General features: G+C 41.9%; 3 protein-coding genes across 3 annotated transcripts in view; all 3 read right to left on the reverse strand.

Moving 5' to 3' along the window:
* LOC148168247 (CUGBP Elav-like family member 1) overlaps positions 1-27,312 on the reverse strand; it is a 59,870-nt gene that overhangs the window by 18,385 nt on the left and 14,173 nt on the right. Inside the window, exons 3-4 of the mRNA XM_088045442.1 lie at positions 19,264-19,526; positions 2,147-2,229 (exon numbers count right to left, since the gene is read on the reverse strand). Of these exons, the coding sequence (XP_087901568.1) occupies positions 2,147-2,229; positions 19,264-19,526 (346 nt within the window). The remainder of the gene's footprint in view (positions 1-2,146; positions 2,230-19,263; positions 19,527-27,312) is intronic.
* LOC148168248 (uncharacterized) lies at positions 3,614-5,149 on the reverse strand. Its single transcript, XM_088045464.1, has 2 exons — positions 3,745-5,149; positions 3,614-3,691 (listed from the first exon to the last, which is right to left on the reverse strand). The coding sequence occupies exon 1, from the start codon at positions 4,506-4,508 to the stop codon at positions 4,011-4,013; it is 498 nt and encodes a 165-aa protein (XP_087901590.1). The 5' UTR covers positions 4,509-5,149; the 3' UTR covers positions 3,614-3,691; positions 3,745-4,010.
* Positions 11,155-12,164, reverse strand: LOC148168249 (uncharacterized). The gene is made up of 2 exons (XM_088045465.1): positions 11,286-12,164; positions 11,155-11,232 (listed from the first exon to the last, which is right to left on the reverse strand). Exon 1 carries the CDS (start codon positions 12,047-12,049, stop codon positions 11,552-11,554), a length of 498 nt encoding a protein of 165 aa, XP_087901591.1. The 5' UTR covers positions 12,050-12,164; the 3' UTR covers positions 11,155-11,232; positions 11,286-11,551.

A 27,312-nucleotide genomic window follows, 5' to 3' on the forward strand; every position in this document is an offset into this window, starting at 1 on the left:
TTTGCACCACTCAATCCTACAAACGACGGAGATACTTAGACTGCCATTGAAGCCAGCTTTAGTTTATCTTGTTTCAAGTGTTTTATGTAAGACGAAAGAAGAGTCTTATAATAACGACGAGGGGAACTCGAAACGAATTACTGCATACAAGAACTTCGCAAAAGCGCCTCACCCAAAGAAAATACCCGAAGAAACTGCTGCGAAAAAACGAGAAAACTATTACTAGAACTACCGCAGCTCGGACGAGTGTCCAAAATTTACAAAAGCCAACACCAAGAACGTTTTATTCGCACATATGCAATTCGGTGTTTCCGGAATGAAAAATGATCGACTTTGAAGTCCCGCAAAATACCTCCCAGCGTTTCATACCACAAAATAAAAATGCATCACCTACTCTTGTGTGATTTGTATTGTTTTAGCGCTTGCAACAAATTCAAACGTTGACAATTCAAGAGTCAGAAAAAACCGTTTTCTACTTCTTTGATGTGTTTTATTTTACTTTTAACACGGCGAAATTTCGTGTAAGTGAGTTATCTACATGGAACTCGTTGCATGTTGAAAATTGAATAAAATCCGTCCCTTTTTTCACATGTCACCCGTTTCATCTGTTTGACGAAATTACATTCTCGCCCGATTTCGTGTCACTAAAAATCTCTCGTCACCCAATTATTTCGCCTTGTCAACTACTCATTCCATAATCTAAAAAAACTGACACCGCCACTTTACGAGCATCGAATATGCCTCCTAACCTCTTCAAAAGCGAATAAATTTGATTCGATCATTTCACAGCAGTCCAGCCCTGACCATTTAGATTTGTGGCATTCTTTCGCTCCGATTCCGATTCAGAGCACGTTCGTCGTCCGCCTTCCGCTTCTTCGACCCTTCTGCTGACGGAACGAGAAAATAAAAAAAAGAGACCCCTAGTCGCTTCGAAATTTGCGTAGATTTGCGAGTCTTTTTACGTTAATTTTGGTCTGGGAAGATGAAGGTGGGAGGGGTAGGATCAAGCGATTGTGCGTCGCGACGCCGACGCCGCACAGGTGTATTGCTGCTGTTGCTCGTTCGATCTTGAAACCGACGCCAAGTAGGCGTTAATCACTTAGACGATTCGGGCAACGTGCTGCTCGTTTTCTTAATTAAATTGGGAATAAATCGGACAAAGCGAAGGGGAATGCAGCGGAGAGAAAATTGAAAGGTTATTGTTACGGCACGGATTTATTGGGAAGCCCTTTGGTAAAAATTACGAAATTTATTAGCGGAAACTCTCATGTTTTGCAACGCTTGTTTGGATTTTTTTTGTATTTTGAGACATTTTCAGGAAACATCAAACAGGAAACGCGAACCTTTTAACCAAGCTCGTTATTTTGTTGTTGACAAGATCTTATCCTTCCATTATTCGGATACTGAACATAAAAGCCCCGACCAGATCATGCGAAAATATTGCTATTAAAAAAGGTCCTTTCCACGCATTTTTTATATTTTGTAATTCATGATATAATTAGCTATTTTGTCACTGAAATGTTAAATTTTACACCGACATTTGTTGGCTAACCACCCTAAAATATTAATGTGTCAGCTGATAAATTAACATTACGACGTATTTTACGACATCCTTATGTTTTCACTTTTTTTCACGCTTTTATGGCACGGATTTCTAAGGTTTGGCAGCCACAAGTTTGAAATAGAGAGGAAAGCTTTTAAATAATGCAAAAAGCTCTGGTAAAAAACTAACAACGAAAAACAATTTCAGGTAATGCTTCTGTCAGAGTATATCGAGAAAAATAAATTTCTAAATTGCAGGAAAATTAGTTGTGGTTTGTGGAAAATATAAAACTGAAAAAAAGTTCAACAGTATTGAGCAAACAAGTTATGAAGCATTGAGGACATATTGTGACCAAACTGGGGAAAATTAGGGCAATTTAGTTTGCCACAACAAGTTTTATTAATAAATTCGAGCAAACTCTGTCAACAGCTCAGAGCAAACGTCCAAAGTACAATAAAATTTTTAATAAAGCAGTGAAAACTCGGACTTGTGCCCCCCAGAATCTCTTCCCCGCAAATTTCAATTATCTTTCGAAACTTATGCACTATGTTCTAATTGTAATGAAAAGTAAATTAGAGGAGTATTAATTAAAGCCAAACTTACCCCGTTTAAGGTTTTCACATTGTGTAAAGCGTCCTGCGCCTGAAGAGCTGCCTTTCTTGTAAAGAACGTCACGAAGCAACAACCTGAAATAACACCACCAAAGTTAGTTTCATTGTTCTAATAACACAATGGGCTGTGTTATGCATAAAGATGACAGGCCCTGAAGCGTCTATCTTGCGCCTGTCTACAATGGGTGAGGTGCCTTAAAAGTTACCTCTAAATTAGCAACGGCTAAGTTGCTAGTAAATCAGTTTGAACCTATGCAGAAAAAGGGTACGAAGTTTTGAAAAAAGGGTACTTTTTTCCATGGGGTTAATTGCCATAAATAACCATACGATAAGATTACATTGCATGACATGAGTGTTTTAAACTTCCACTTACACAGTAATTTCGTTAGTTACATAGTTTCCGCTTAGTTAAATAACAAGTGTACACGCATTGATAAAAACTCGCTGAACTTTGACCGGAATCAGCAGAAAGACGTCGAAAATATTAATTTCCCTCAATTAATCATCTCGCTTAAAGACAGGATCGCATAAATTAAATTACCGTCAACTTTGGACGTACGCCAAGCCTTTAAAATTTATTGAATGCATAACGCTTTTTTATGACGATTATCAGTTGAAATAAATCGTTTCCCACGTATTTTCAACACGTTAACCCAAGCAATAATTTCTTTCGCATCTCTCTTGTCACGCAATAAAAAAACAAACTGACCGACTAAAGTCGCTCGGGCCGGCTGGTGACAAAATTACGCCGGTAGCTCAGTCTGGGTGGGTTCGTTAAAACTCACCGACCCGACAATCTTGAGGGCGCCAGGATCCTCCGGCTACGACTTGCGAGTACCCGGATCCAAAGTACTCGGTGTAGCTTACCCGAACGAGAGAAAAAAAAAGAAAACGAAAAGAATTCTAACCAGGAACGAATATATTAAAAAAAACACACTAATAAAACCTAAACAAAAAAATACAGGAAAACAAAGACGTCGTCTTTACACCGGCAATCGTTGCTGTTAGATTTACGACGATTCGCTGTAGACCGAACGCTTGCGCAAGCCGACGGCACACCGAAAATCCGCGCAACAATTCGATCGTACAAACTCGCAATTACCGGGTCCCGACTTACAAGGACGTCTGTACAACAAAAAAACAGAAAAAGAAATGACCAAGTGTGAAACGGTTGATTACAGTGAAGCTGTAATCTCCCAACTACTAATTACAAGTAACAATTAACAAGGACGGTTACGGTGAAGCCGTAAACTCCTACAGGAACAAGTTAACAAAACGGTGACACGATGACTCGAACAAAAACGTGGATAAAACGATCTGACCTTGACTCCTACAGCTCCTCCTACCGACTCTCCTCTAGGTGCTCCCGACTGGTGAGCCTTCCCGAATCCAACAGGGAAGAGGTTGTACGGCTCGGTCAAAACGGTCAGCCGCAATCCAGTTTCGAACTTCCAGTTCGCGCCCCCAACCAAAAGGGGAAAAAACGAAACAGAGAATAGCCCAGAATAGAACAGGCTAGAACCCAAAATAGAAGGCCCTAGGGTGGAAAATACCCTTAGGAAGATGAATACACTGGAATACTTTACTTACTACGATGGAAAGCGGCCTTAAAGTTTTCCACGTGGTTCACGTCGTGGTGGCTTTACTCGATCTCGAGACCCGACAAATTCCGGTTGCCTCCAGGAACCTTAGTGACCCAATCCAGATACCAATGTACCAATCAAACCAAAAAGGCCACTAAGTCACACTCCAAATTCCAAAATACCGAAACACTCTGGAGCACCGTACGCCACGAGATCTAAAACGCAAGAGAACCACGGAACCAGAATGGCTGCTATCGCTTCTTCGGCTCTACGTCACATTTCGTCATTGAGAAGGTGACCCCTTGACAGGTGAAAATTTGGGGTTATTCGAATCAAAACAAAGAATGAAAGTGATCGTAAAGAGTAGCAAAACGAAGCCAACGGTAAGTAAACAGCTGGAAAATTATTCATCAACCAATCGTAGACCTCAACGCACACTATGAACAAAATAAACAATCGCCAGAAGACAAAAATAGCAAGAGTAGCACCGTTGATGTTGCGGTCAAAAAGAAGAACGACCCACGACACGATCAACACCAAGCAGGCTAACGTGGTTGTGAAAAGGAAGAAAATAGAAGTTAGAAAAGTTGAAGCAAAGATGAAAACTAAAGAGTTGCAACCTAGACAACCCTGAGGAACTTGTAGCAGTCCTCCAGCTAAAATTCTGAGGCTCAAACGTATTCCTCCAGTCACCTCCGAACTGGTACCTAACAAACTGGTAACTATAAACATAATTGAGCAGAATTCGTAACGGACAATGTAACTCGCCATGCGGTTACACTAAAATAGGCAACCAATAAATTACAGGAGTCAAAAGGTCTCGAAAATCAACCCTTTCTAACACCTTCCCGTTTAACTCGAAATTGTCACGTTACAAATCCCTAACACAAATTTATACCGTTACATAAATCCCACCCTTTCCTCGTTAGAAATTTTCCCAAAATTTCTCAGTGTGAGGTATCGGCGAAATTTGTACTTCTCAACCTAATGTTCTCCACAACTTACTAAAACCCGAAAATATTACATTTGTTACGAGCGATTGGATCACCCTTGTGCCCACACTCTAAATTATGCAGCTACCTTAAAGGTTGGGCGCTTGATCCTCTCGTCAAAACAAAAACCACTAAACAAAATCAAAATAAAACTCTCTCGAAAAGAACAATACAACGGAGTGTCAAAAGTTCACCGACGACCACGAAAATCGACCGGATCATCACAACATGAGGTCAAAGGCTCAGCTCGGACCCTCGACTCCTTGCATCATAGCTCCTTAGTGAGACGAAAGTTCTCAATACATAATTGTCAACAACAAAAGAAAAGAAGACGTAGCCGAACACCTGTATAGCCAATGGAAGACCGAATCAAACTCCCTAATCAAGGCGCCAATGCCAACTTCGGAACTTCACTAGCTGTATAAGAGGCTGAGGTACAGATCGATACGACTCAACATCCCGACTGCAGCGGAAAACAACCTAACGAATCGCACCTACCCGTACAAACTGTCAAATCCTAAACCAAAACGGAATCAATCACAATATACCAAAGAACAACCAAACCAAATTGCGAATGATCCCCAATACAGTAACACAGCCGATGGAATCAAAACTACACCTCATACAAGGACTAATCAACGTAGCACACCGCAAAACGAATCTCCACTCCACACAGGAAAATTCGGTGTCAACCTAGCCTTAAACAAAAGAGGTTTGTCGGCGTTGCGAACTACTTCGACTTTACGACAATTATACCATCTACAAATATCAACACCAAAACCATCAAGAAAACCACAGATCCAAAGATACAAAAATACACGAACGATGACACTATTAACGTCGCTCCTCTGGAGACAGACACGATAACAGCTCATTATTGGACACAACCACACGACCGCTTCTTCGAAGACAGACGCCGAAGTGGCTGATTTCGGTAGCCGACCACTCTGGTGCAGACGCTACTGAAATCCACACTGGGGAAACTGGCTGTACGGACTACCCATATCACCGTAGCAGGTTACCCTGGCCAGACATTCCTGGGGTTTACACGTCGGGGGGATCTCCGGGGTCTTCCTTAAGGTCTTTGATGTTCCAAACTCCACTTCTCTTACCTTGAAGGTCCTCTAATTCGTAATTCCAGGGGTTCAAGCGTTTCCGAATCACAAATGGCCCTACAAACTTAGGCAATAGCTTGGAGGTGACATACGCAGCGGCATTCGATTGTGCCATATTCCTTCGCCAAACCCGCTGGCCCTCCGAAAATTGTACCTTCCGGTGTCGTAGGTCGTAAATTCGGCGGTTGCGTTCAAAAGCCTTATCAAGTCGTTTGCGAATATCCTTGTACAGTTCTCCAAAAGCAGTAGCACGGTGTTCTGGTGAGGGTGGTTCGACTTCCTCCTCGGCTGTTGGTACAGAGCGGGGTCGCCCATCTAAACGAATTTCGCGACCGAAATTTATAAAGAATGGCGTTTGGTTGGTGGTCTCGTGTTTCGATGTCCGAAGACAACATGCCACCTTTTGGAGGTCTTTGTCCCAGTGTCTATGGTTGTCCGTCGTATATGACCTCAGAATCATATTGAGGGTCCGATGTCGTCTCTCCACCGCATTAGCCTGGGGATGATAAAGGGAAGTAAACTGCACCCGAACTCCATACCTCTGCAGCATGTCACTCAGTTCACGACTAACCAGTTGTTTCCCATTGTCACACACCAAGACTTCAGGCACCCCAAATACACAGAACACGTGATCTTCCAGTAACTTCGCCATAGACTTTGCGACGGCCTTACGCAGTGGGAATAACAAAACGAACTTACTAAAATAATCCTCCACTGTCATAATATACTCGTGACCCTGCGTCGAGCGCGGAAGCTTGCCAACAATGTCGATGCAGATAAGTTGCCAGGGCCTGGTGATGTTCGGTCGGCCTGCCATTTGTCCAGCTGGTGGCTTATTGTCAGTTTTGCTGGCGATGCATGTCCTGCAGTGCTTCACGTAACGAGCGACGTCGGCTCTCATGCGCGGCCAATAGTACCGTTCCGCGAGGCGGTGGTAAGTTTTGAAGACGCCGGTGTGACCGGCAAAGACGTCGTCGTGGTTCTCTCGCAGGAGGGTTAGTCGTCGGTCCTTCGGCACTACAATTTTCCAGGCAAACTCCGAGCCCCGTAAATCTGTGTTGGGTGTCTTCGTCCTTTTATACAAGACCCCATCCTCTACGCGCCACAACGGGTATGACAACGGCTTATCCTCGACCTCTGTCGTCATACGCTTGTGCCAAGCGTCACCATTGCCTACGACATCCACTCGAGGAACCGCTCGGGATAACGCATCAGGCACCACATTGTCCTTGCCCTTCCTATGCACCACGGCAAAATCGTATTGTTGTAGGGTCACACTCCACCTTGACAGCCGACCTGAGGGCGACTTCAAACTATGCAGCCATTTTAGACTGTAATGATCCGTGACGACAGTGAACTTATATCCTTCCACGTAAGCTCGAAATTTCTCTATCGCAAAGACCACAGCCAAACACTCCTTTTCGGTGACCGTAAACTTGCGCTCACTCGCTGACAAGGATCTACTCGCATAGGCAATCACGTGATCACCATCAGGATAGTTTTGATAGAGCACTCCCCCTAGACCATAGTCGCTGGCGTCGGTTTGCACAAAAAATTCTCGCTCGAAGTCCGGACAATACAAAACGGGGGCGGAAACGAGTGCCTCTTTCAAAGTCCTGAAGGCGTCCCTGCACTCAGGTGTCCATAGGAATTTCTTGTTCTTCTGTAGCAGTGCGTTGATGGGTGCGACAATCGCGGAAAAATCCGGTATAAACCTGCGGTACCACGAAGCCATGCCATGTAGGCGACGCACTTCCCGTACGTTGTTGGGAACAGGGAAGTTAATGATCGCGTCTACTTTATCCGGATCCACCCGAAGGCCTCTCGAATCCACCACATAACCTAAAAACTTAAGCTCCGACCGACATAGACAACACTTATCACGACTGACCGTCAACCCAGCTTCCCTGAGACGACGGAAGACTTCGCCCAGAATCCGCATATGCGACTCGAAGTCACTAGAAACCACGATAATGTCATCCAGGTAAACGAAAACCGACGGTGCCAAGTCAAAACCTAAAACGTGGTCTATAAATCGTTGCCAAGTCGCTGGGGCATTATGGAGGCCGAATGGCATTCTTCGGAACTGAAAGAGTCCGCGTCCGGGAACAGCAAAGGCGGTTTTTGGACGACTTATTTCCTCCACAGGAATGTGCCAGTAGGCCGATTTGATGTCTATCGAGGAGAGGAAGGTAGCGTCACGGAGACGATCTAAAATTGTGCTCACCCGTGGCAATGGGTAAGAGTCTCGCTGAGTAACCGCATTGAGTTTGCGGTAATCCACGCAAAACCTGTAGCTATTGTCCTTCTTCTTGACCAGCACTATCGGCGAGCTCCACGGGGATGAACTCGGTTCCACAACACCCTCTCGTATCATGGTGTCAAGTTCTTTGTTTACGTGCTTCCACAACGCCGGTGAAATGGGGTATGTTCTTTGCCGTATAGGCTCAGCCTCCGTCCTGATCTTGTGTTCCACTTGATGTGTGACACCTATGCCATGGTCCGCGAATGGAATGGTTAACCTCAATTCTTCCAGGCGTCTGGTCTGCTCCGCTGTTAAGCTGTGAGAGCTTTCGATGGCGTTGATTTGCGTTGGCTGACCCTTACTGTACACCCATTCCCCACGTCTGACATCTGGAACTAATCCAACGTTTGTCCAAAAATCTATCCCCAAAATCAGGACATGTGGGAGAGACGGTATTGCTAGAACCTCCAAAACATGCACACGATCCTTTACCCTAAACGGTACGTGAAAGATACCCTTAACCTGACATCTATCCCCATTAGCCACCACGCACGACGATACATTGGCGGGGTGGTCCAGCCTTAACCCTAACGATTCAAAGATGGAAATACCGGGTTGCCCAACGCAAGTCCTACTGGCTCCTGAATCCAATAAACCTAACACCCTATGACCTAAAACAACAACACTCAAATAAGGTCGTTCATCTCCGACCGCACCTTCCAAAATAAAATCCAGCCGAGCTCTCAGCGAGGTCGCTAGCCTAACCCGATCACCGTTAGATCCAGAACCCACGGAGCGGTTGAACTCCTTGAAACCAGCCAGCCGCCTTACTGTTGGTTTCGTGCGTCGTTTCCCGACGTCGACGGTCTATCGCGGTTACAATCCGGGCAGTTCCTCGTAGTGACGCCTTCGCGCTGGCATCGAAAGCAACGTAGTCTCCGAGGTTGTCGACATTCTCTGGAGAAGTGGCCTGTTCGTTGGCAGTTGTAACAACGACGATCGTTGTCTGGAGTTGATCGTTGGACAGCCGAAATTTCGGTGGGAGCCACGTACGCTAGCGAGGGTTCCACGAGATCGCGACTTCTTCGCGGTGGCGGCTGGTAGCTGTCTACTCGATACTTGGTTACCTCTAATCTAAGACATTGTCTCTCCAATTCCTCTAAGCTTTCCACAACTGGTAATTGTTGGACGTAGAACGGAGCGAGGTTACGGGTAAGGATGTCCAATCTCAGCTCCCTCGGAATGGCTCCATGTCGATCAAACAGTGACGTCATACACGCGAGGTACTCGATAAACTTCTCTTGCTCGCCCTGCTTCCGTGCCAAGATCTCTCCAAATAACCGGTGGCTGTAGTCCGGCGGCAAATAGTGGTACCGTAGCAGATCCACCAACTCTCCCCAATTGTGTACTCGAGGCCGTACCGAACGGAACCACGTTAGGGCCTTTCCCTCAAACAAATCGATGGCCGCAATGAATAAATCGCGTTCGGAGAACCTTCGTGCTACCCTCAACTCGGAAACCCTATCTAAAAATTCGGGCACCGATAATCCTGATGGCTCTCCCGAAAATTTGACACCCCATTTGTGTACGGGCATATCGCGATGCTCCGTCGGGCCTCTCACGACGCGACTGGAGTTACCCTGCGGGCTGCCCTCCGTGTCGTCTAAATCACCAGACTCCTCATCCTCCGACTCCACGGATTCGTCTCCCGAAGGTGGAACCACTCCCATAATGGCGCTAAGGTTGAAGTTGCCAAGGCTGCGACGGGCCTTGGTTGCTTTATCCAGAGTTTCAAACAGCTCCGACACCTGGGAAACCAAGGAAGCCCGGGACGCTAGATGTTCCGCCGCAGCATCTTCCAACGGTGCGCGGTTAACCCTGTGGAGGAGGTGAAGCAACCGACTATAAATGCGTTTGAGCCTATTATCACGCGTCGAAGGTTCCTGATACACGTTGATCGCCGTCAGCAGTTCCTTATACTTGGCCTTTATCCTCGGCACCTCGACCTCATACTCATACACAAACTGTGCGTCGGTAGGGTGAGAGGTACCGTCCGCTTCCGCTTTGAGAAATACCCCCAATTCCTCTCGTAACACCTCCACCGACCTCCCGCTGGGGTCTACTCCCCTAACCCGCAGTTCAAATTCGAGCTCGTCGCGTCTTAGGTGCCTTGCCTCCATCACCACGGCCGCAAAAAAAATAATTTCCAAAAGAGCAGAAAAAAAAATAAATAAAAAAATTGAGTTAAATGAGCTGTCTCTACTTGGGCCCCACGTTGGGCGCCAAAAATGTCACGCAATAAAAAAACAAACTGACCGACTAAAGTCGCTCGGGCCGGCTGGTGACAAAATTACGCCGGTAGCTCAGTCTGGGTGGGTTCGTTAAAACTCACCGACCCGACAATCTTGAGGGCGCCAGGATCCTCCGGCTACGACTTGCGAGTACCCGGATCCAAAGTACTCGGTGTAGCTTACCCGAACGAGAGAAAAAAAAAGAAAACGAAAAGAATTCTAACCAGGAACGAATATATTAAAAAAAACACACTAATAAAACCTAAACAAAAAAATACAGGAAAACAAAGACGTCGTCTTTACACCGGCAATCGTTGCTGTTAGATTTACGACGATTCGCTGTAGACCGAACGCTTGCGCAAGCCGACGGCACACCGAAAATCCGCGCAACAATTCGATCGTACAAACTCGCAATTACCGGGTCCCGACTTACAAGGACGTCTGTACAACAAAAAAACAGAAAAGAAATGACCAAGTGTGAAACGGTTGATTACAGTGAAGCTGTAATCTCCCAACTACTAATTACAAGTAACAATTAACAAGGACGGTTACGGTGAAGCCGTAAACTCCTACAGGAACAAGTTAACAAAACGGTGACACGATGACTCGAACAAAAACGTGGATAAAACGATCTGACCTTGACTCCTACAGCTCCTCCTACCGACTCTCCTCTAGGTGCTCCCGACTGGTGAGCCTTCCCGAATCCAACAGGGAAGAGGTTGTACGGCTCGGTCAAAACGGTCAGCCGCAATCCAGTTTCGAACTTCCAGTTCGCGCCCCCAACCAAAAGGGGAAAAAACGAAACAGAGAATAGCCCAGAATAGAACAGGCTAGAACCCAAAATAGAAGGCCCTAGGGTGGAAAATACCCTTAGGAAGATGAATACACTGGAATACTTTACTTACTACGATGGAAAGCGGCCTTAAAGTTTTCCACGTGGTTCACGTCGTGGTGGCTTTACTCGATCTCGAGACCCGACAAATTCCGGTTGCCTCCAGGAACCTTAGTGACCCAATCCAGATACCAATGTACCAATCAAACCAAAAAGGCCACTAAGTCACACTCCAAATTCCAAAATACCGAAACACTCTGGAGCACCGTACGCCACGAGATCTAAAACGCAAGAGAACCACGGAACCAGAATGGCTGCTATCGCTTCTTCGGCTCTACGTCACATTTCGTCATTGAGAAGGTGACCCCTTGACAGGTGAAAATTTGGGGTTATTCGAATCAAAACAAAGAATGAAAGTGATCGTAAAGAGTAGCAAAACGAAGCCAACGGTAAGTAAACAGCTGGAAAATTATTCATCAACCAATCGTAGACCTCAACGCACACTATGAACAAAATAAACAATCGCCAGAAGACAAAAATAGCAAGAGTAGCACCGTTGATGTTGCGGTCAAAAAGAAGAACGACCCACGACACGATCAACACCAAGCAGGCTAACGTGGTTGTGAAAAGGAAGAAAATAGAAGTTAGAAAAGTTGAAGCAAAGATGAAAACTAAAGAGTTGCAACCTAGACAACCCTGAGGAACTTGTAGCAGTCCTCCAGCTAAAATTCTGAGGCTCAAACGTATTCCTCCAGTCACCTCCGAACTGGTACCTAACAAACTGGTAACTATAAACATAATTGAGCAGAATTCGTAACGGACAATGTAACTCGCCATGCGGTTACACTAAAATAGGCAACCAATAAATTACAGGAGTCAAAAGGTCTCGAAAATCAACCCTTTCTAACACCTTCCCGTTTAACTCGAAATTGTCACGTTACAAATCCCTAACACAAATTTATACCGTTACACTCTCAAAGGGTTTTGATTTTTTCCGCTCCCGAGTTTCCGCTTTAAAGTAATTAAACATGAAGCGTGCCTCGTTTCGTCCTGCGAATACCCACATTATCAGGACTTTGTTCCCGCCAGCCCTATTAGACGACGAAATCCCCCTTTAACGACTACCCAACTTCAGGCGTCAACGGACGCATTGATGATTCTTCATCGGTCGAAGTGGAAGGCGTAGTCGCGTATAATTGATCCGGGGGGAAACGAAAGGAATGCGCCAAGACCGGAGTATGTAATGCAAAAAGGCACGCATTCCGGAAACGTACGTGCCAGGATATGAATTTTTATTGGCCCGTCTTTGCAAAAAGCTATTTTATAACTTTCGGTTTAATAGCCGCTTTGCTGCGGTTAATTAAATAACCGTCAAGATTAGCACACTATTGCTTTTAAAGAGGCGATTTGCCCCAAAAAATTCTCGGTAAATTTGAAAGTGTTTACTCGTATTTAACGATTGCGCTTCTTTTTAGCGGTTTGTTTAATAGTTTCTCTTCAAATTCAACGTATTTATTTTATGTAAGGAGGTCAAACCGAGTGACGAAATCTCGCGAAGAAACAAGGCTATAATCTCGCAAATATTACGAATTGTTCCCAAGATTCCGCCTATATTTCATCTCCTCAGTAAAAATCCATAATGGGTCGTTTACTTAAATGTCGTAAAAAAGTCTCAGCATTACGATTTTTTTAGTTGGCAATATGAATTCGCTATAATTTAATGCCTGAAAAATTCCAGTCCCAACAGTTGCGTGTTTTATATTGAACATAAATATAAAGTTACATAGAGAGAATTTCAATCATGATTGTTGTAGCTGAAAACGAAGCAAAAAACATTCATTTTATTTAAATACACAGCCATTGGCATTGTGTATTTTTTAATTTAGAGCGGTTCGATAACAAAGCTTGTCACATATATTCTTTAGAATCGAAACCGGCACAATAGGCCCATTTCATCTAACGAAAATGCCGTTAGAGAACACAACACGTTGAAAAACCACAAAGTCGCAAAAGTGTTTCTCTACTTGAAAATACCGTGTTGCCAGTTTACCTGAACCGATCGTGCAAATTGCCGCCTACGGAAAATATCGAATTTCCTTTTTCCTGAAGATTTGGAGTAATTGGAGATGTAAATCCGAATTCGCCCTAGCGGCAGTTAATTTTCTCCGAGACTTTTATATGTCAGATAATAAGCGAGAACTCATACAAAAATGTCACAAAAGACATTACACTCCACAATACCCCAATATTTCACAAGACATAATGATATTTTTCACGCATTGTTGCCGGCAGTATCTCGCTGTCTCCATTTTTGCGTAATAGTGACGATTCGCTCCACGTTGAGGGTTAATATTCAATGACTTGGATTTATCTGTACCAAGGGGGCATGGGAGGAGCGAACAAATTGGAAAGAACAGAAGGAAATGAGATTTCATTTAGGCTCGCACATTTCCCGATTGCTTTAAAGTTCCTGGAACATCTTCAGGGTTCTAACACGTGTTCTATCATCAGTTTTTCATCATAAGCGCACTCGAAATTTCTACCTTTTTCCCGATGATTGTTTCATTCCAATTCATTATTACCCGACCTAGTTTCCAGCTTTTTAACCGAAGAACTTCAAGTTAATTTCTCCTAGGATTACAAAACAGACGTTTCTCTATCAGAGCATCCCATTTTACGTTCTCCGGCAAATTTACAGCTGAAATCTCCCTTCTAAAATCGCTACCCTTTTATACGTACAAAGCTCCTTAACGTACTTGAGATTACTTGTCCCATCTTGTTCTTCTTAAGTTTCGTTTAGTAACGTGTAATTACATTTCGTTCGTGGACATTTATTGGACAAGTCCAGCACCTCCCTCGTCAATTCCCGTCCTTGATTCCGGGATTCCCCGGAGAACGGCCGACTTAGACGAGGACGTAAAGGCATTACCGGAGCTCGGTTTCCGGTAATTACGAACACGGGACTCGCGGGTTTCCTGTTAAACAGCGGCTACGAGCTAGTCGGGTTTATGTTTCGAGACGGCATAAAAATCCATTTGATGGGCAAAGTTTGCACGGCAGCGAGAACATTAGCCCGATCCACCCCAACGACTTACGGCAACGCGCCACCGGAGTTACGACCTTGACCATCTCTTCATTCACCCTCCAACTCTTGTTTCTTTTTTGCGACGTTTTGTTAGCTTCACCCGTTTTACCGACACAACAAATTACACAAATTGAAGTGCGGCCGGAGAATCGGATGAAAATCTCGGCTTTGGAATTAATGAAAATGTCATCCAGTAATTTAGTGGTATCTGACAATGCGGAACGCCAACCGATAGGTCAGTGGATAAAGCAGCAGTTAAACGGAACCAAACAGAACAATAATAATGCACCTGTTTGAGGCACTATTAATATTATTTATCTGGGCAGGCTGCAGAACGCTTCGGACTGTTCACTTTGTTAATTTGTAAATGAATGTTGCTGCTGGACTTGTGAAAAATGAGCGGCGAGAGGCGAAAATTTTATAGATTACTTTACAGACGGAATCGCCGGAAATTTACATTTTCTCTGTTGCTAAATTACGGCAGGACTGAATCTGAAATGAAGGACTCTTCATCCGCTCTTAGACAAAAATTAAGCGGGATCAACGCGTGGTCACAGAATTGCTAATTGGGCTCCCTTTAACCGCCACTTAGGCTAGAATTTTAATGTGGCGTAATCGAAGAACCCAAAAATTTGAAATTCCTGAGAGTATCTCAACTAAGATTACAAGTTTTGCAAGCTCGAACGCAAAATTTTGAAATAGTTTCATTGATAGCTCCTTAGGCATTTGCGTTCTTGTCTCTAACAACTTGAATTAGTTTTAAACAAGTGCATATCAGCAGCATGAACTGCTCTTATGAAAGCTTATTCGAGAATTTTCCTCAAGAGAACTAAACCTTTCAACATTTTCTTACGACTCCGTTAGGAAACATTTTGAAAGTTTTGTTTGCAAGTAGAAAATTAAAACTTGAAATACTCAAACAAAAATAGATGACAAACACGTTGTCGTTATTAGTAACATGTAGAAAATAAACGAAATTTAATAAAGTTCGCTGTGGCGTTCATGTTTCAATTTTATGCTTTGAGTTGCGAACAAATTATCGTAGTTGAAAATTGCTAATTAGCAAAATGTGGAATTTAATTTTGGTAAAACGAGCTGCGTTATTAAATGAAATCGTAATAAATTTAATAACAAATGATTAGTACCTACTTAATGCATATTTGATATGTTTTTGGTGCAAAAAATTGTGAGTTTATCGCGTTCTTGCAGAACTAAAAAAATGGACGCGGTAATTACCTTCAGTTTCGCAAAAACTGCCACCGTAATCAGCACAGAGTTTCCAAATTAAGCCAAGGTTTTAAATTCCATTTATTTCTATTTAAAAGTGCGCCGTAGTTTCCGTCTAAACTCGAAATTACATATTCAGCTGTGTTTGGCTAACTTATTTCACTAGTTGAGTTCGTTTTAGTCGACGTAGGTAGAAATGAGAACTTTTATGTATCACACAACAAAGAATATTCGTAGGAAATTTGAAAGTCAGTTTTTATGTATTCTCCCGAAATACACTACCGCTGCTCATAAAAATAAATGAACTAACAGTAAAAGTAGTCCTGGTACGCAGACATTGCGCAAGCATTTTCCTTATTATTTTCAAAGCCCACAAGTTAAAATAGAGCCGCTTTCTTCTGTGGGTCAACATTTGCGCCTGCATTGCGTGCAGTCGCGTGGAATTTTCTCACGTTGTTTATGCAACTTTCCCGTTTATTTTTGAACCGGGACGTCTGAATCGGAACAATGTCGATTGTAAAACAATTTGTTCCAAGAGGTCGAGGGTGTTTTCTAAATCTATCCAAAAATGAGAAGATTACACCAATCATAAACACAGATTTTCGTAACTACAGAAACTTTGCAAATTATTCTTTCAAGTGTCAGTTGAGAAATGAAATTCCCTCAGAATCCGCCGCGATGAATTACAACACGTAACTATCTTGACAAGACGCCTGTCTTCTAATTTCAGGCATTATTCAAAAGCTCCAGCAATAATTTAATTCGACGTACATGCCTTGAACCGCAGACGCTTTTTTGTCGGTATTTCCCCTGAACCGCGGCTCGTACGTGCTGCACATCCCCTAACAAAAACAACTCCACAAATCTTAATTGCAGTCATTTCACGACAAACGGAAAGGAAATTAAATATGAAACCTTATTAAGATTCCACACTCGTACCAAATTCCCCAGGTTGGAAGATGCCATTTATTATACGGTTATTTGTTTACCTTTTGCACGGGCCATTACCGCCCGATTAATTCTGCATCCTGAGAAGACTATTCAAATGAACCAAAAGTCGGATTTCTGTGTGAAGATCCGTTCTTAGCAAAAATTCCACCAAAAAAACGGCGTTTCCGTGCTCCAATGCATATCAAAGTCGAGTGTCGTTCCTGCTGAATGTTAGGAAACGCCACGGTTACTGAATTTGCTACGAGTATGTGAGGTTGCATATCGAACTAGTTAATTTCGCTGCTCGTAGCCAACGATATTAGAAATTAGCGACGAAGAAGTTGCGGAATTGTTTTAAAAGCTCTGCAAAATGCGCGAACTCAACTTTTACGGTGGCAATAATAGGATTATTAAATGGGCAAAGTGGGACCGTTTACCGACTGAATTGAAACTGATATCGAAGACAGTTTGCTGCAATTATAATTTATTATTCGAGAACATGACGAGCAAGTCGTTGGAAACAATAAAAACGACGAGACACGCTACTTTGACTCAGTCGCACGCAAGAGCTTATACACGTGAGCTAACTAGTTGCCTATACTGCGAATAGAAAAAGGTTTACTTTCAAACTACTGAGATTATCTCAACTCAAATGATCCTTAACGGCATGATTTAAAACTTTAATGAGCTGCCCTACACGTCAGGTTTATGTGGGAACGCAAAAAAGTTGTGATATGTTAAGTGTAATTAATTCACATGTTCACTAATGGGCGAGTTGTGGCATGAAATTAGTTAATTAGAGAATTATGTTTTTTATATACACACATTATTTCGTTTTTGTTCACATTGAAACTATTTCACGACGTGGGAATTATAAGGTTCTAAGTGATTTTTGTGAGAATTTAAATTGTTTGTTTTGCGATTTTTTTAAAACATTTTCTATCAAGTATAAAAATGTAGTAAGTTAATACTTTAACAAATCAAAAAGATATTAATAGACCCTGTCATTTTTCAAACTAAATACTTAATAAATTAAAGAGATATCACTGATAACGTAAACACTGATCAATTTAATCCAAATGTTAGTTAGAACCTTATAGTTCTCAAGTCGCGATTTAACACTTAACGGTATGATTATTTTTTTAATTTATCTTTTTACTGAACACGATCATAGTGATCATGATCACATTCAAACCACTTAATTTTTTGTGCGTGTACTATGGGGCGCTGGATCTTTTCCTTTAATAATATGATTCTATGGAACAAGTACAACAATAATAAACCCGCTGACGTAGAAAATAGTTATTTATAATGAACTGTATTATGAGAGTCTATTTAGAGCACGAGACGTTCCTAATCGAGATTGTTCACTTTCAATGGCGCCATAAAGAACGTGTTTCCCGGAGGACGTTTGTTCGAAATAGTGAATAATTGATTAAAAAATAGATACGAACAAACAAAGTTAAGAAAGTACGAGAAATGGAGCGTCAGATTTACCAGAAAAAAATGAAAAATGAAGTACGAGCAACAATGAAACAGATCAATTAATAGACATGACAAAAACGGGACTTTTGCCTCTTTTCCTCATCCCACTTTCTATGAACCCAATTAATTGAATCCCATTATTTCAAAGTGTCTTTTTCCTTTGCCCGTCTGTGATTCGGCTTCTGTCGAGGACACTGTCCGCCAATCCACCACACCACTTAAATATCAATTTACGAGCTGGATTCTTCCTTCACCGAGAAGAGAACAACGCACAAAAGAACAATCAATTAATCGAGATGTCAGGCGTTCAGGATTAGAGAGGCGCCCCGACACCGACGACGCCGACGACGGTAGATCTTTGAATGCTGCTGAACGCCAAGGCAAACAAATCGATGATGTTTTTTAAAGATATAATTGTTCGAGCTCCTCTCAATGGAGGAAGATAAGGATCGTTATTTATGGTCTTTAAATTAAATGGCTAAAATAGACGTTTGGTGCTTTCGCCTCGCGCTGAAGGAAATTTATGCTTTGGAAGGATTCATAAAATGAATTACACAGAAATTGTTGTAGGATGCTAGTTTGTAGTGAAGCTACGTCAATAAAATTTGAAACGTTTTAGTTTTATAGTCCCTGGAAAAATTGAAGTTAACCTCGCCTGTTGATGGAACAAATTCATTCTTAAATGTTAGATAATTAGAGGAACCAAATTAAGATTTCACGAGTTTTAATGACCGGAAAATTGTCTGGTTCTCCTTTGTCGATAAGATTCTTCCTGCTCGCTTTCTTTGATTCTCAACAAGACAATGGCAATAATGACCCCAATAAGCTCGAGTGTTTGAACATAATGACGAAAACTTTATCTCGCTACTGTTTTCAAACATGCAAATATCGCAATTTCGGGTTTGTGTTAAGATACCGTTATCAATTGGAAAACCAAACATCCGATATTTGACGTTCCAAAATTTTCGTTTGTATTTGACAATAGCGAGTGTATATGTACGCTTTTGTATTTGGCGAATACACGTTTTGAGCGGGCATAATTATTTCAGTCACGTTAATTAAATTAATTTATTCCGGATCAACAAAACACATTGAATTATAAAAATTTAGCTCCGGTTTGGTAATGAATACTATTAATCTGCGGCAATTTATAATGGCCAACAATTGCAATTTTATTAATGACGCTGCGTTTAACATTTCGCTCGCTAAATTGCAGAATTATACGTTTTATAACGCGATTGTTTATGTAAACTTCGTTATTGTTCCCATTTTCTCATGCATGATGGTCATCAAAATTTCGTAGGATGAAAATAAAGTCGCTCACCTTTACTAGCTCCTGTTGTTTTGTCTCTGAGCACATTGATTGAATGCACCCGGCCGTACTCCTCAAACATCCTCCTGAGATCATTTTCGTCCATAGATCTGGGCACCTGTCCCACAAACATCTTAATCGAATCACTGTCCGGTTGTTCTTGTTCGATCTTGATATTAACATTTTGCGGCGACGAACTCAACAAGTTGTTATTATTACTGTTGTTATTATTGTTGTTCGTACTGCTATTATTATTGTTGTTCATCGCCAGTGAGCTGAAACAGACACAGAAAATATTCAACGGTTGTATCAAATATTGCAACGACAGTGTGAAAACGTGATGTATCTATTAGCATGTGTTGCTCCATCAATATTGTTTTATGTAAAAAGAGAAACGAGACTTTGCAATCATATCGACCCCAAACCTCGTGGATCGCTCTACGCTGCTGGAATTAAAAATCGATTCCGATACCCCCGCTTGTACAGTGACACTCCGAAAAAAAGATTTTCCGAATAAATAACCCCCATTTCAATGCAGAACGTTGGACGTTCTGCTCCCAAAAGGAAAAAAAAAGCGATTTCCTCCCGTTCCGCAACTTTGTTGTATCGAATCCGCGAATTTAATAAAGCTGCAGGTGAAATTCGCCCCCAAAAATAGACGTTACTCCGACCCAATTTTGCTGTGATGTATACACGTGCGGTGGCTGTTTATTCCGACGCGTTCTGTTTTGCTTTCGTTCCTAATTTCCTTCGCCAGTTTCGTCACACTATGCAAATATTTGATGAAACTCTATGCAGAACACATTGCCGCAATACGTGTTTTTGTTTGCGTATACCACTAGTTGTAGTTTTGGGGCGGTATTGGCACAGTTCTAAATTGACATCGAATTAATACGGATGTTCCGGTAATAACCTCAGATGGCGGCAACGCGGCCCATGGCGCAAACAGGTTGGATTTAGACAGTTTGCTTGCTGATCCAGGTGCATTGGACAGTAATTAAACTCGGAATCAGATGGGGAGAAGTCACTAGATCAATCGACAGATACACATCAAAGACAAAGCGGAAACGAGGCCACGATTCAAACGATTTGTCTTTAATCTACACGATACGATGCACCAGAAAAACGTAAAGCAACGGGGTCAAAGTTGGGCCTCAAAAGATCCGCGCCAACCGAGCACGGACAAGTTTCTTAAGTCATAATGAAATTGTCCTTCAACTTTCGCTTTTTCATTCTGGACGGGGCAAAAATGTTAAAGTTCGGTGGAAGACCGGGAAAAACGAAGTGCACGCCCCCTATTGTCGACGAAGACGTTTCCAAGATCAATAGTCCAAGTAGAAAGCGACCGTTATTATCTTCCGCATTTTGCGGCCACGTTAACTAACTTACTGACACATTTTGAATTAGCTCCGCTCGAAGAAGCCCGGAATTGCGCCGGAGTCGTGCGATCCCACCTCTTTTCGCTGTTTCACCCCGCGATGCTTATAACTTAATACTCTGCTGCTTGAGTTTATAAAACCGCACAGAAGTAATTAAAGCCTTAGTGAAAACAATCCTGGAATGAGTTTACTTTTACAAGATTAGGTAGGATCTTGATTAAAGTTTTAGGATGGACGCTTGGGGAGCAGGAACAAACGGAAAAACCTCCCCGTCACCCGGAATCGTTTTCGCAAACAAGTTAACTGTTATTTAGCAATTATTTTTACGCGACTGTTGAGCTTTTCTTTTACTGCCCCCGTAAAACGTAATTAGCGCGAAATGGAACGGTTACTTGAAAAAAAAAGGAAGAGGAACCACCACGGGAAGTCGTGAGATTTGCTCGGGAGAAAAAGCGAATGCTTTCTGGAGTCAGGTCAGGAACAGGAGCGGTTGCGGTGGCGCTTAATGCGAATTCCAGGAAGAGGACGCACGACCCTTCCCAGCCGCAAAGGAGACTTTCTGGCAGGTTATGAGCGCCGGGGATTAAAGCGGGAAATCTGGACGCGCAGGGGGATCGACGGATTACGGACACATCCCGTTTTTCCAAACGAGGCTATTTAGGGGAGATCTGCCCCAGTCGTACCACGTTTTACTGTGTCAAATAATCGACTAAATTCACTGAAAAGGGATTACAGCGTAGAAAGACACTCGATATAGCTCAAAATACTACACAATATCGTGTCCTGGAGAGTGTGTAGATAATGAGACAAAAGGACTCACACAAAGACTCTTCCTTGTTTTTTCGCGTGTTACGTTTTGTTTGCTGAAGAGTTTTGAATGGAAGTCGCCGTGACAGAGGGGTGACTCTGGTAAAAACTGATGGATCAAAATATAATAATGTTATTGTGATAGAAAATCCCTAAACACGCGCCATGCATCATCAACGAAGACACGCTTCACAGATCGATCACAGCGGCTAGGTGTTTCGGGTCTCGGGAGCAAGCGTATTTTTTCAATTTCCAATAATTAATAAATCTATTTTTTTTAGAGACATTTGAGCTCGTATTATTATATGTTTTAGTTGCATGTCAGACTCGTTCTTTTTGGTTGTGAACACTGCAGTTCGATTTTAACAAAAACTTGCAAGCACAATTTCGTGACCTGAAAAGTATTATAAGATCGCAACTCCAGTTTAGAAATTTTCAGGGAAACTGTTGTTTAATCACATTTTTAACTGGTAAAATTGTTAATAAAACTTGTTCCTCGTTTGCAAATCTATTTATATTAAAATTTGAGTGTTAATAACCATAATTCGTATCACATTTAGGCTTTCGGAGTTGCTAATACAAATCAATACATTTATCTCAAAATTATTTATAATACTCCATCGTTGAAATGTATTAATAATTCAAACTGATGAATATCGGATATCCTGCAAAATCGGATACATTTCGTCAATGGCATCGTCGATTTATCTTTATTTTCTCATCGTTTCCGCGCATTATTTAAATTTATAATAAAAGAGCTTCCAGCTGGGGATGTTTCATTTGAAAAAGAATTAATTTCAATCAATGAAAGTTATTAAATCTGAGAACAGTGTGTCAGTGAATTAATTCGATGAGAGCAAATAGACTGCACATTTTGTAAACAGTACATTACCAGTATTAATTCGGGATCAATAATTGCAAACGGCATTTATTAAAAGTTCGTCGGTGAAAACTGAAATTTCAAGCGGAAAACATTTTAATTTAACGAGAGAGAGAACTAGCTTTGAAAAGGTTTTTACATTATTCGATATTTTCTAAATTAAAATCTGCAATTTTCGAGACCCCGACTTGAAAAATGTTATAATTAATAACCGTGCGACTACTCCTTTCACGATGTATAGAAATTGTAGAGAAAGAATCTTTTCAAGCCTCAATACATTTATGCAAACATCTTCAGCAACAAATAATGTGCGTCTCGTATTTGTATTTTTCGTGTACCACGCCAGCAAAGTGGAGAGATCCATTATTAAAAACTTCGTTCATATTTCATCCTCCAAAACAGGATAACTCATCTCCCGGACTCTCGGAGAGGAAAGAAGGATAAGAATGCGCCAATCTCAACGTCGCAGGAGCTGTCTGTGTCCGGTCCCACAAAAATCCACATTTTTCTCAAAGTTGGAGCGAAATCATGATCAAATAATCGCGGAGAAATCGTGTTTTTCGGAGGTAAACATCACACCACCGCGGGGCTGAAACCCTCGCAATTATCCGTCGGTTTCACGTCTTGCAGAGTCAGCAACGAGTATCATTCCGGTTTTCCGATACACCGTGTCCCGCGAGAAAACGGCTTAAGATTGATCTGGTGGCGGCGGTGAGGGTGAATTTCGGGAGGGTGTGGGAGTTATATTGATCCAGCAACACGTGAGTTAGCTAGTTGTGCGATAATGGACCGCCGAATCTGCCGAAATCCACGTGGGAAACGTGTAGTCGACAAGTAACTAGACGATCTAATTTACATCCATAGTTGCCGACTGTAATTAGGACGTCTTCAACGCCCGGAGCTTTCCAGGCGATATGTGCAACACGTTCGTACACAAAAGAATTGTCGCGAACGTGATTTGGCTCATTGAAAACGGCACAAGCTGCAGGATTTTGACCTTTACAGACGGAATGATATTTCAGGAACAGATTTAGTTTGACCTCTGATATTACCGTTGCAGCACTTTAACTTCAACGACAAATGTTCAATCAAACTTACAAGGAGAATTAACATAATATGAGCTCGCACTACTATGTAAATCCCGCGAGATCTTTAAACATTCGAAGGAATTTTGCTTTGGATTTAAACTATTGAAAAAACAGCGACAAAAACGCCAACCCAACTCGTGGCTGCTGATCACCGCCGTGTCATTGATTTCGGAATCGCTGCTGAATTCGACAAAAAAGGTCCTTTTTTGCGCTCATTTTTCTATCGATGTGAACGGTTCGATCTATGCAGCCGCCACCGAGAAATGTAAAAATTCCCGTCCGCTTCGGGGAAAAGAAAGATTTACGCCGGCCACATGCTTCGGACGCTTATGTTATTCTTGCCGCCTCCGGGTTTTGTTAAAATATACCCAAACGTGCACACCAGGTCATTTTTCAAATACTTACGTGAGAACATAGTCTTTCATAAAATCTTCAAACGATGGATCTATCATTTTGTATAAAAACGTACGCGTAGACTTTACAAAATCAAAAAATAAAACACAGCACTACTAACACAAAACACGAAGATTTGAAAGGTCGTGACGAGTTATGGCGGTTTACTGCTAAATGGGAATGCAAGAGGCGCATGCGAGAAGAATTATAGTTTGGATGCGCCGATTTGAATTTGATTGTGTCTGGCGAAGAGATTTTTAAATTTGAGTTAAGACTCATTCATTTTTAGTCGGGCAATTTCATCATAAAATGCATTCACCCCTTTTCATCGTGCCACCCCTGTGGACCATCTATCCGTACATCATTACATAAAAAAAGGTGGTGTCACGCTCACCCCCGTGCACACAATTAATTCGGAACGTGTTTTTTTCGTAAATTTGGCTCGACTCTCCATTACGAATGACCGGTCACGGTTTGCCTGAAATAAATAAAAGTCCTGCAGAGGTAACTAAGTCCCCCGTCCAAAGGGAGTACAAATTTCAAAGCACGTTTAATTTTTATTCGCATGATATTTCACCGCCATCACAGAGGATACAGACAGTCCGCATTAAAACCCCTAAATATAACGACACTTTTGGCAGGACTCCGGTTAGGACCCAAACGGCACATCAACCTTTTCACGTAATTTCGCCGACACATTAGACCACAAAAACACTAGCTGAATTAATTAAATTATACTTAGAGTGGCGCACAGGTGGAAAATATTTTCAACTAGGGTCTAGGTTGAAATAATTTCGAGACTTTCTGACCGCGGTATGTAAATGGGAGGTGGGATATTTGGCGCATGGAGCGAGTTTGAGGTTTTGACGGTATTTGCCGAGCGAAAGACAAATTCAACAGTTCTGATTAAATTCAAACAAAATGTTTTTAGTATTCATCTAAGGCGGTTTCTGTGTTTTTTCGAATAGATGAATTCAAATATCCATCACATTTACCGTCTGTGGAAAGCGGTTCGCTCCCATATGCTCCGACTGACACCGCCGCATATTCGCTTTTTTAAAAATAGTCGAAATGTCTTATAACTCCGTCATACCTGCGCCACCCCTCAGCCGCCCACTGCAATTCAGGTCAAATTCCCGAAGCATTTGAGGAAGGAATAAGGTCCTGCTAACACCACGACGCGCTCTAATAATCTAATACGTATTCAAAATATGTACGCGGGGTTAGAATTCGGGGGTCGATTAAGGCATGCTCCGCATTTCCCCATTCCCGATTACGTGTTACTCAACAGGTCGTGTAACGGTTTCGTCGATAGTTTCCGCAAAATTAACGTGCCATAAATATCCTTTTCCGTTTTAAGATAATGTTCAAGGATGCGTCCTTTTCCAGACAAAAACATGTCCTGAGAGCCGGGGCACGTATGCATCTCCCGTTTAATATCCGTTTCGTCGGTCGGTAATTCGTTCTGGTGGCGGCGGCAGCAAACGTGGCCGTCCCCCGCGGCGAAATCAATTTTTCCATCACGGCAATCGGATCTTTATTCGTCGCCACCGCCGCCACCCCGTCCAGAATTAAATTAGTCGAACATTACACGCTCTTTTCGCAGACTTTTGTTTTAACGACCCCGTAAAACACAAAATCGAGTTCCAATTAGAAGGATTGCCGTGTCGTAACAATTAGGATAGACAAGATGGGAGAGGATTTTTCCAGTCGGTTCTAAAACGCGCGCTCGATTTTTTTTTAATTGGAGATGACTGTTAAGTACTTTTCTCTGTTTTCATTTTTAACGCGCGAATTAAAACGTTCTTGCAATTATCGCTAATGTGTGGTTGAATAGTTAAGTAGGATAAAATTTGCTTAAATGCAAATTACTATATTTATACTTAATTTGCATGTTTATATTCAAGATTGTTCTGCTAGTGATGCCGTTTATAATCGTGGGGCGTTCTTCTGGTTAATGCTATGAATTCTGAGCTTCTTATTCCAAGCAGGGACCGCATTTAAACATACAACGATATTCCAAGACACCAAAAACGAAAACACTATTTACTTCCTTTTTCCTCTTATTTGTTTTTTTTTTCTAAATTTGTGAAAATTTCATCAATATTCGATATAGCGGACACAAGTAATAAAATAGTGCGCCATCATAAACAAGCAATTTTCCAATATTTAGAAAAAAATGGAGCAAAATAGCCCGATAACTCAAGCAATAAAATTTTAATTAAATTTCGGAGCGATGACACCGAAACCCTTTCATATACGCCCAGCAAGAAAATTTAAAAACATGTTAACATTCAGGTGTGCGCTCCGTGCTGATCCAGAGATTGTTTTCGAGATATATGGTCAGCCATTACTCCGATGTAAGTTCATTTTTGTTCTTTCTTTTCACCCGTGCCCAATTTTTCTCTCGCTGCCACAAGCAGACGCAGCAATGTAAATGCCCCCATATTGTTTGAATAACATGTAATCTGCATTGTGGAATTTCATGTTTGCTTTAGTTTAGTAATCGCTGTCAGACGACACGCGCTTTATTTATAGCCAGCCATTGAAATGCTCCAGTAATTCGCATTATAATAATACCATGAAATATGATTTTCTTTAAAAAAATAGATTCGGTGCCAGTAAAAACAGTTCCGCACAAAAATACTTTTACCGGAGTGTGGGATATCTATCTGCCACATATTTTCCCAGCCGATAAATCTCTCCAACCCCGGCGACACATTTATCTTGAGAATACTCGCAAATTTATATGATGTGGGGTAACTCATACATTAATAAATAGAATGTTAAAATATGACTAAACTGTTAAAGATAAGACGCAAGTGATGAATTAAATCACATAATTTCCCAGCGTTGTCACAGTTTCCTTCGCCACGTCTTCTGGGATTACCAACTGACAAGTTTTTCGTCTAATGGTGATTTATCGTTCGCTCTTTGACCATTATTGTACGCTACACGCTTGATTGGATAAAATATTATGCAGTTTATGTAGAATTAGCTGCAAAATTGTGCGGGAAACTGGGGCAATATTGCGGAATTAATTACCAACAGACGCTATCCTAAGTTATTTCACTTATTTGCAGGTCATCATAAATCACACGAGGAAACGGTTAAACGCACCGTAAAAAACACGACAGATCCACTTTAACGATTACTTTATAATTTAATTACGAACTCGACTAACAGTGCTACGAATTTAATTTCATCTAGCCCGAGTGTTCTCGACTCTTAGGCATCGATAATTTGCATAATTGGATAATCAAGTGTGACCACGATAACAGAGAAGTTAGATAATGGAACGAAATGTGTGCATATGCTGAAGGTAATGCCGGGTGGATAATTATTCATCTTCCTCGAGTTTACATCGCGAATATTTGATAGGCGCATCCACCATTTTTTTTTAAATTCCAACAAACTGTGTTTTTTGCCGTTTAACTTGCTTCGTGTTATCACCTGATTCCCAGCCCATTCCAGCAATTAATTTATTTTCCAATACATTTGCTCCTCTCCGTTT

Source organism: Gnatocerus cornutus, chromosome 9 (genome assembly GCF_029298725.1).
Source record: "Gnatocerus cornutus isolate USDA-ARS CGAHR chromosome 9, icGnaCorn1.1, whole genome shotgun sequence".
Taxonomy (NCBI): Eukaryota; Metazoa; Arthropoda; class Insecta; order Coleoptera; family Tenebrionidae; genus Gnatocerus; species Gnatocerus cornutus.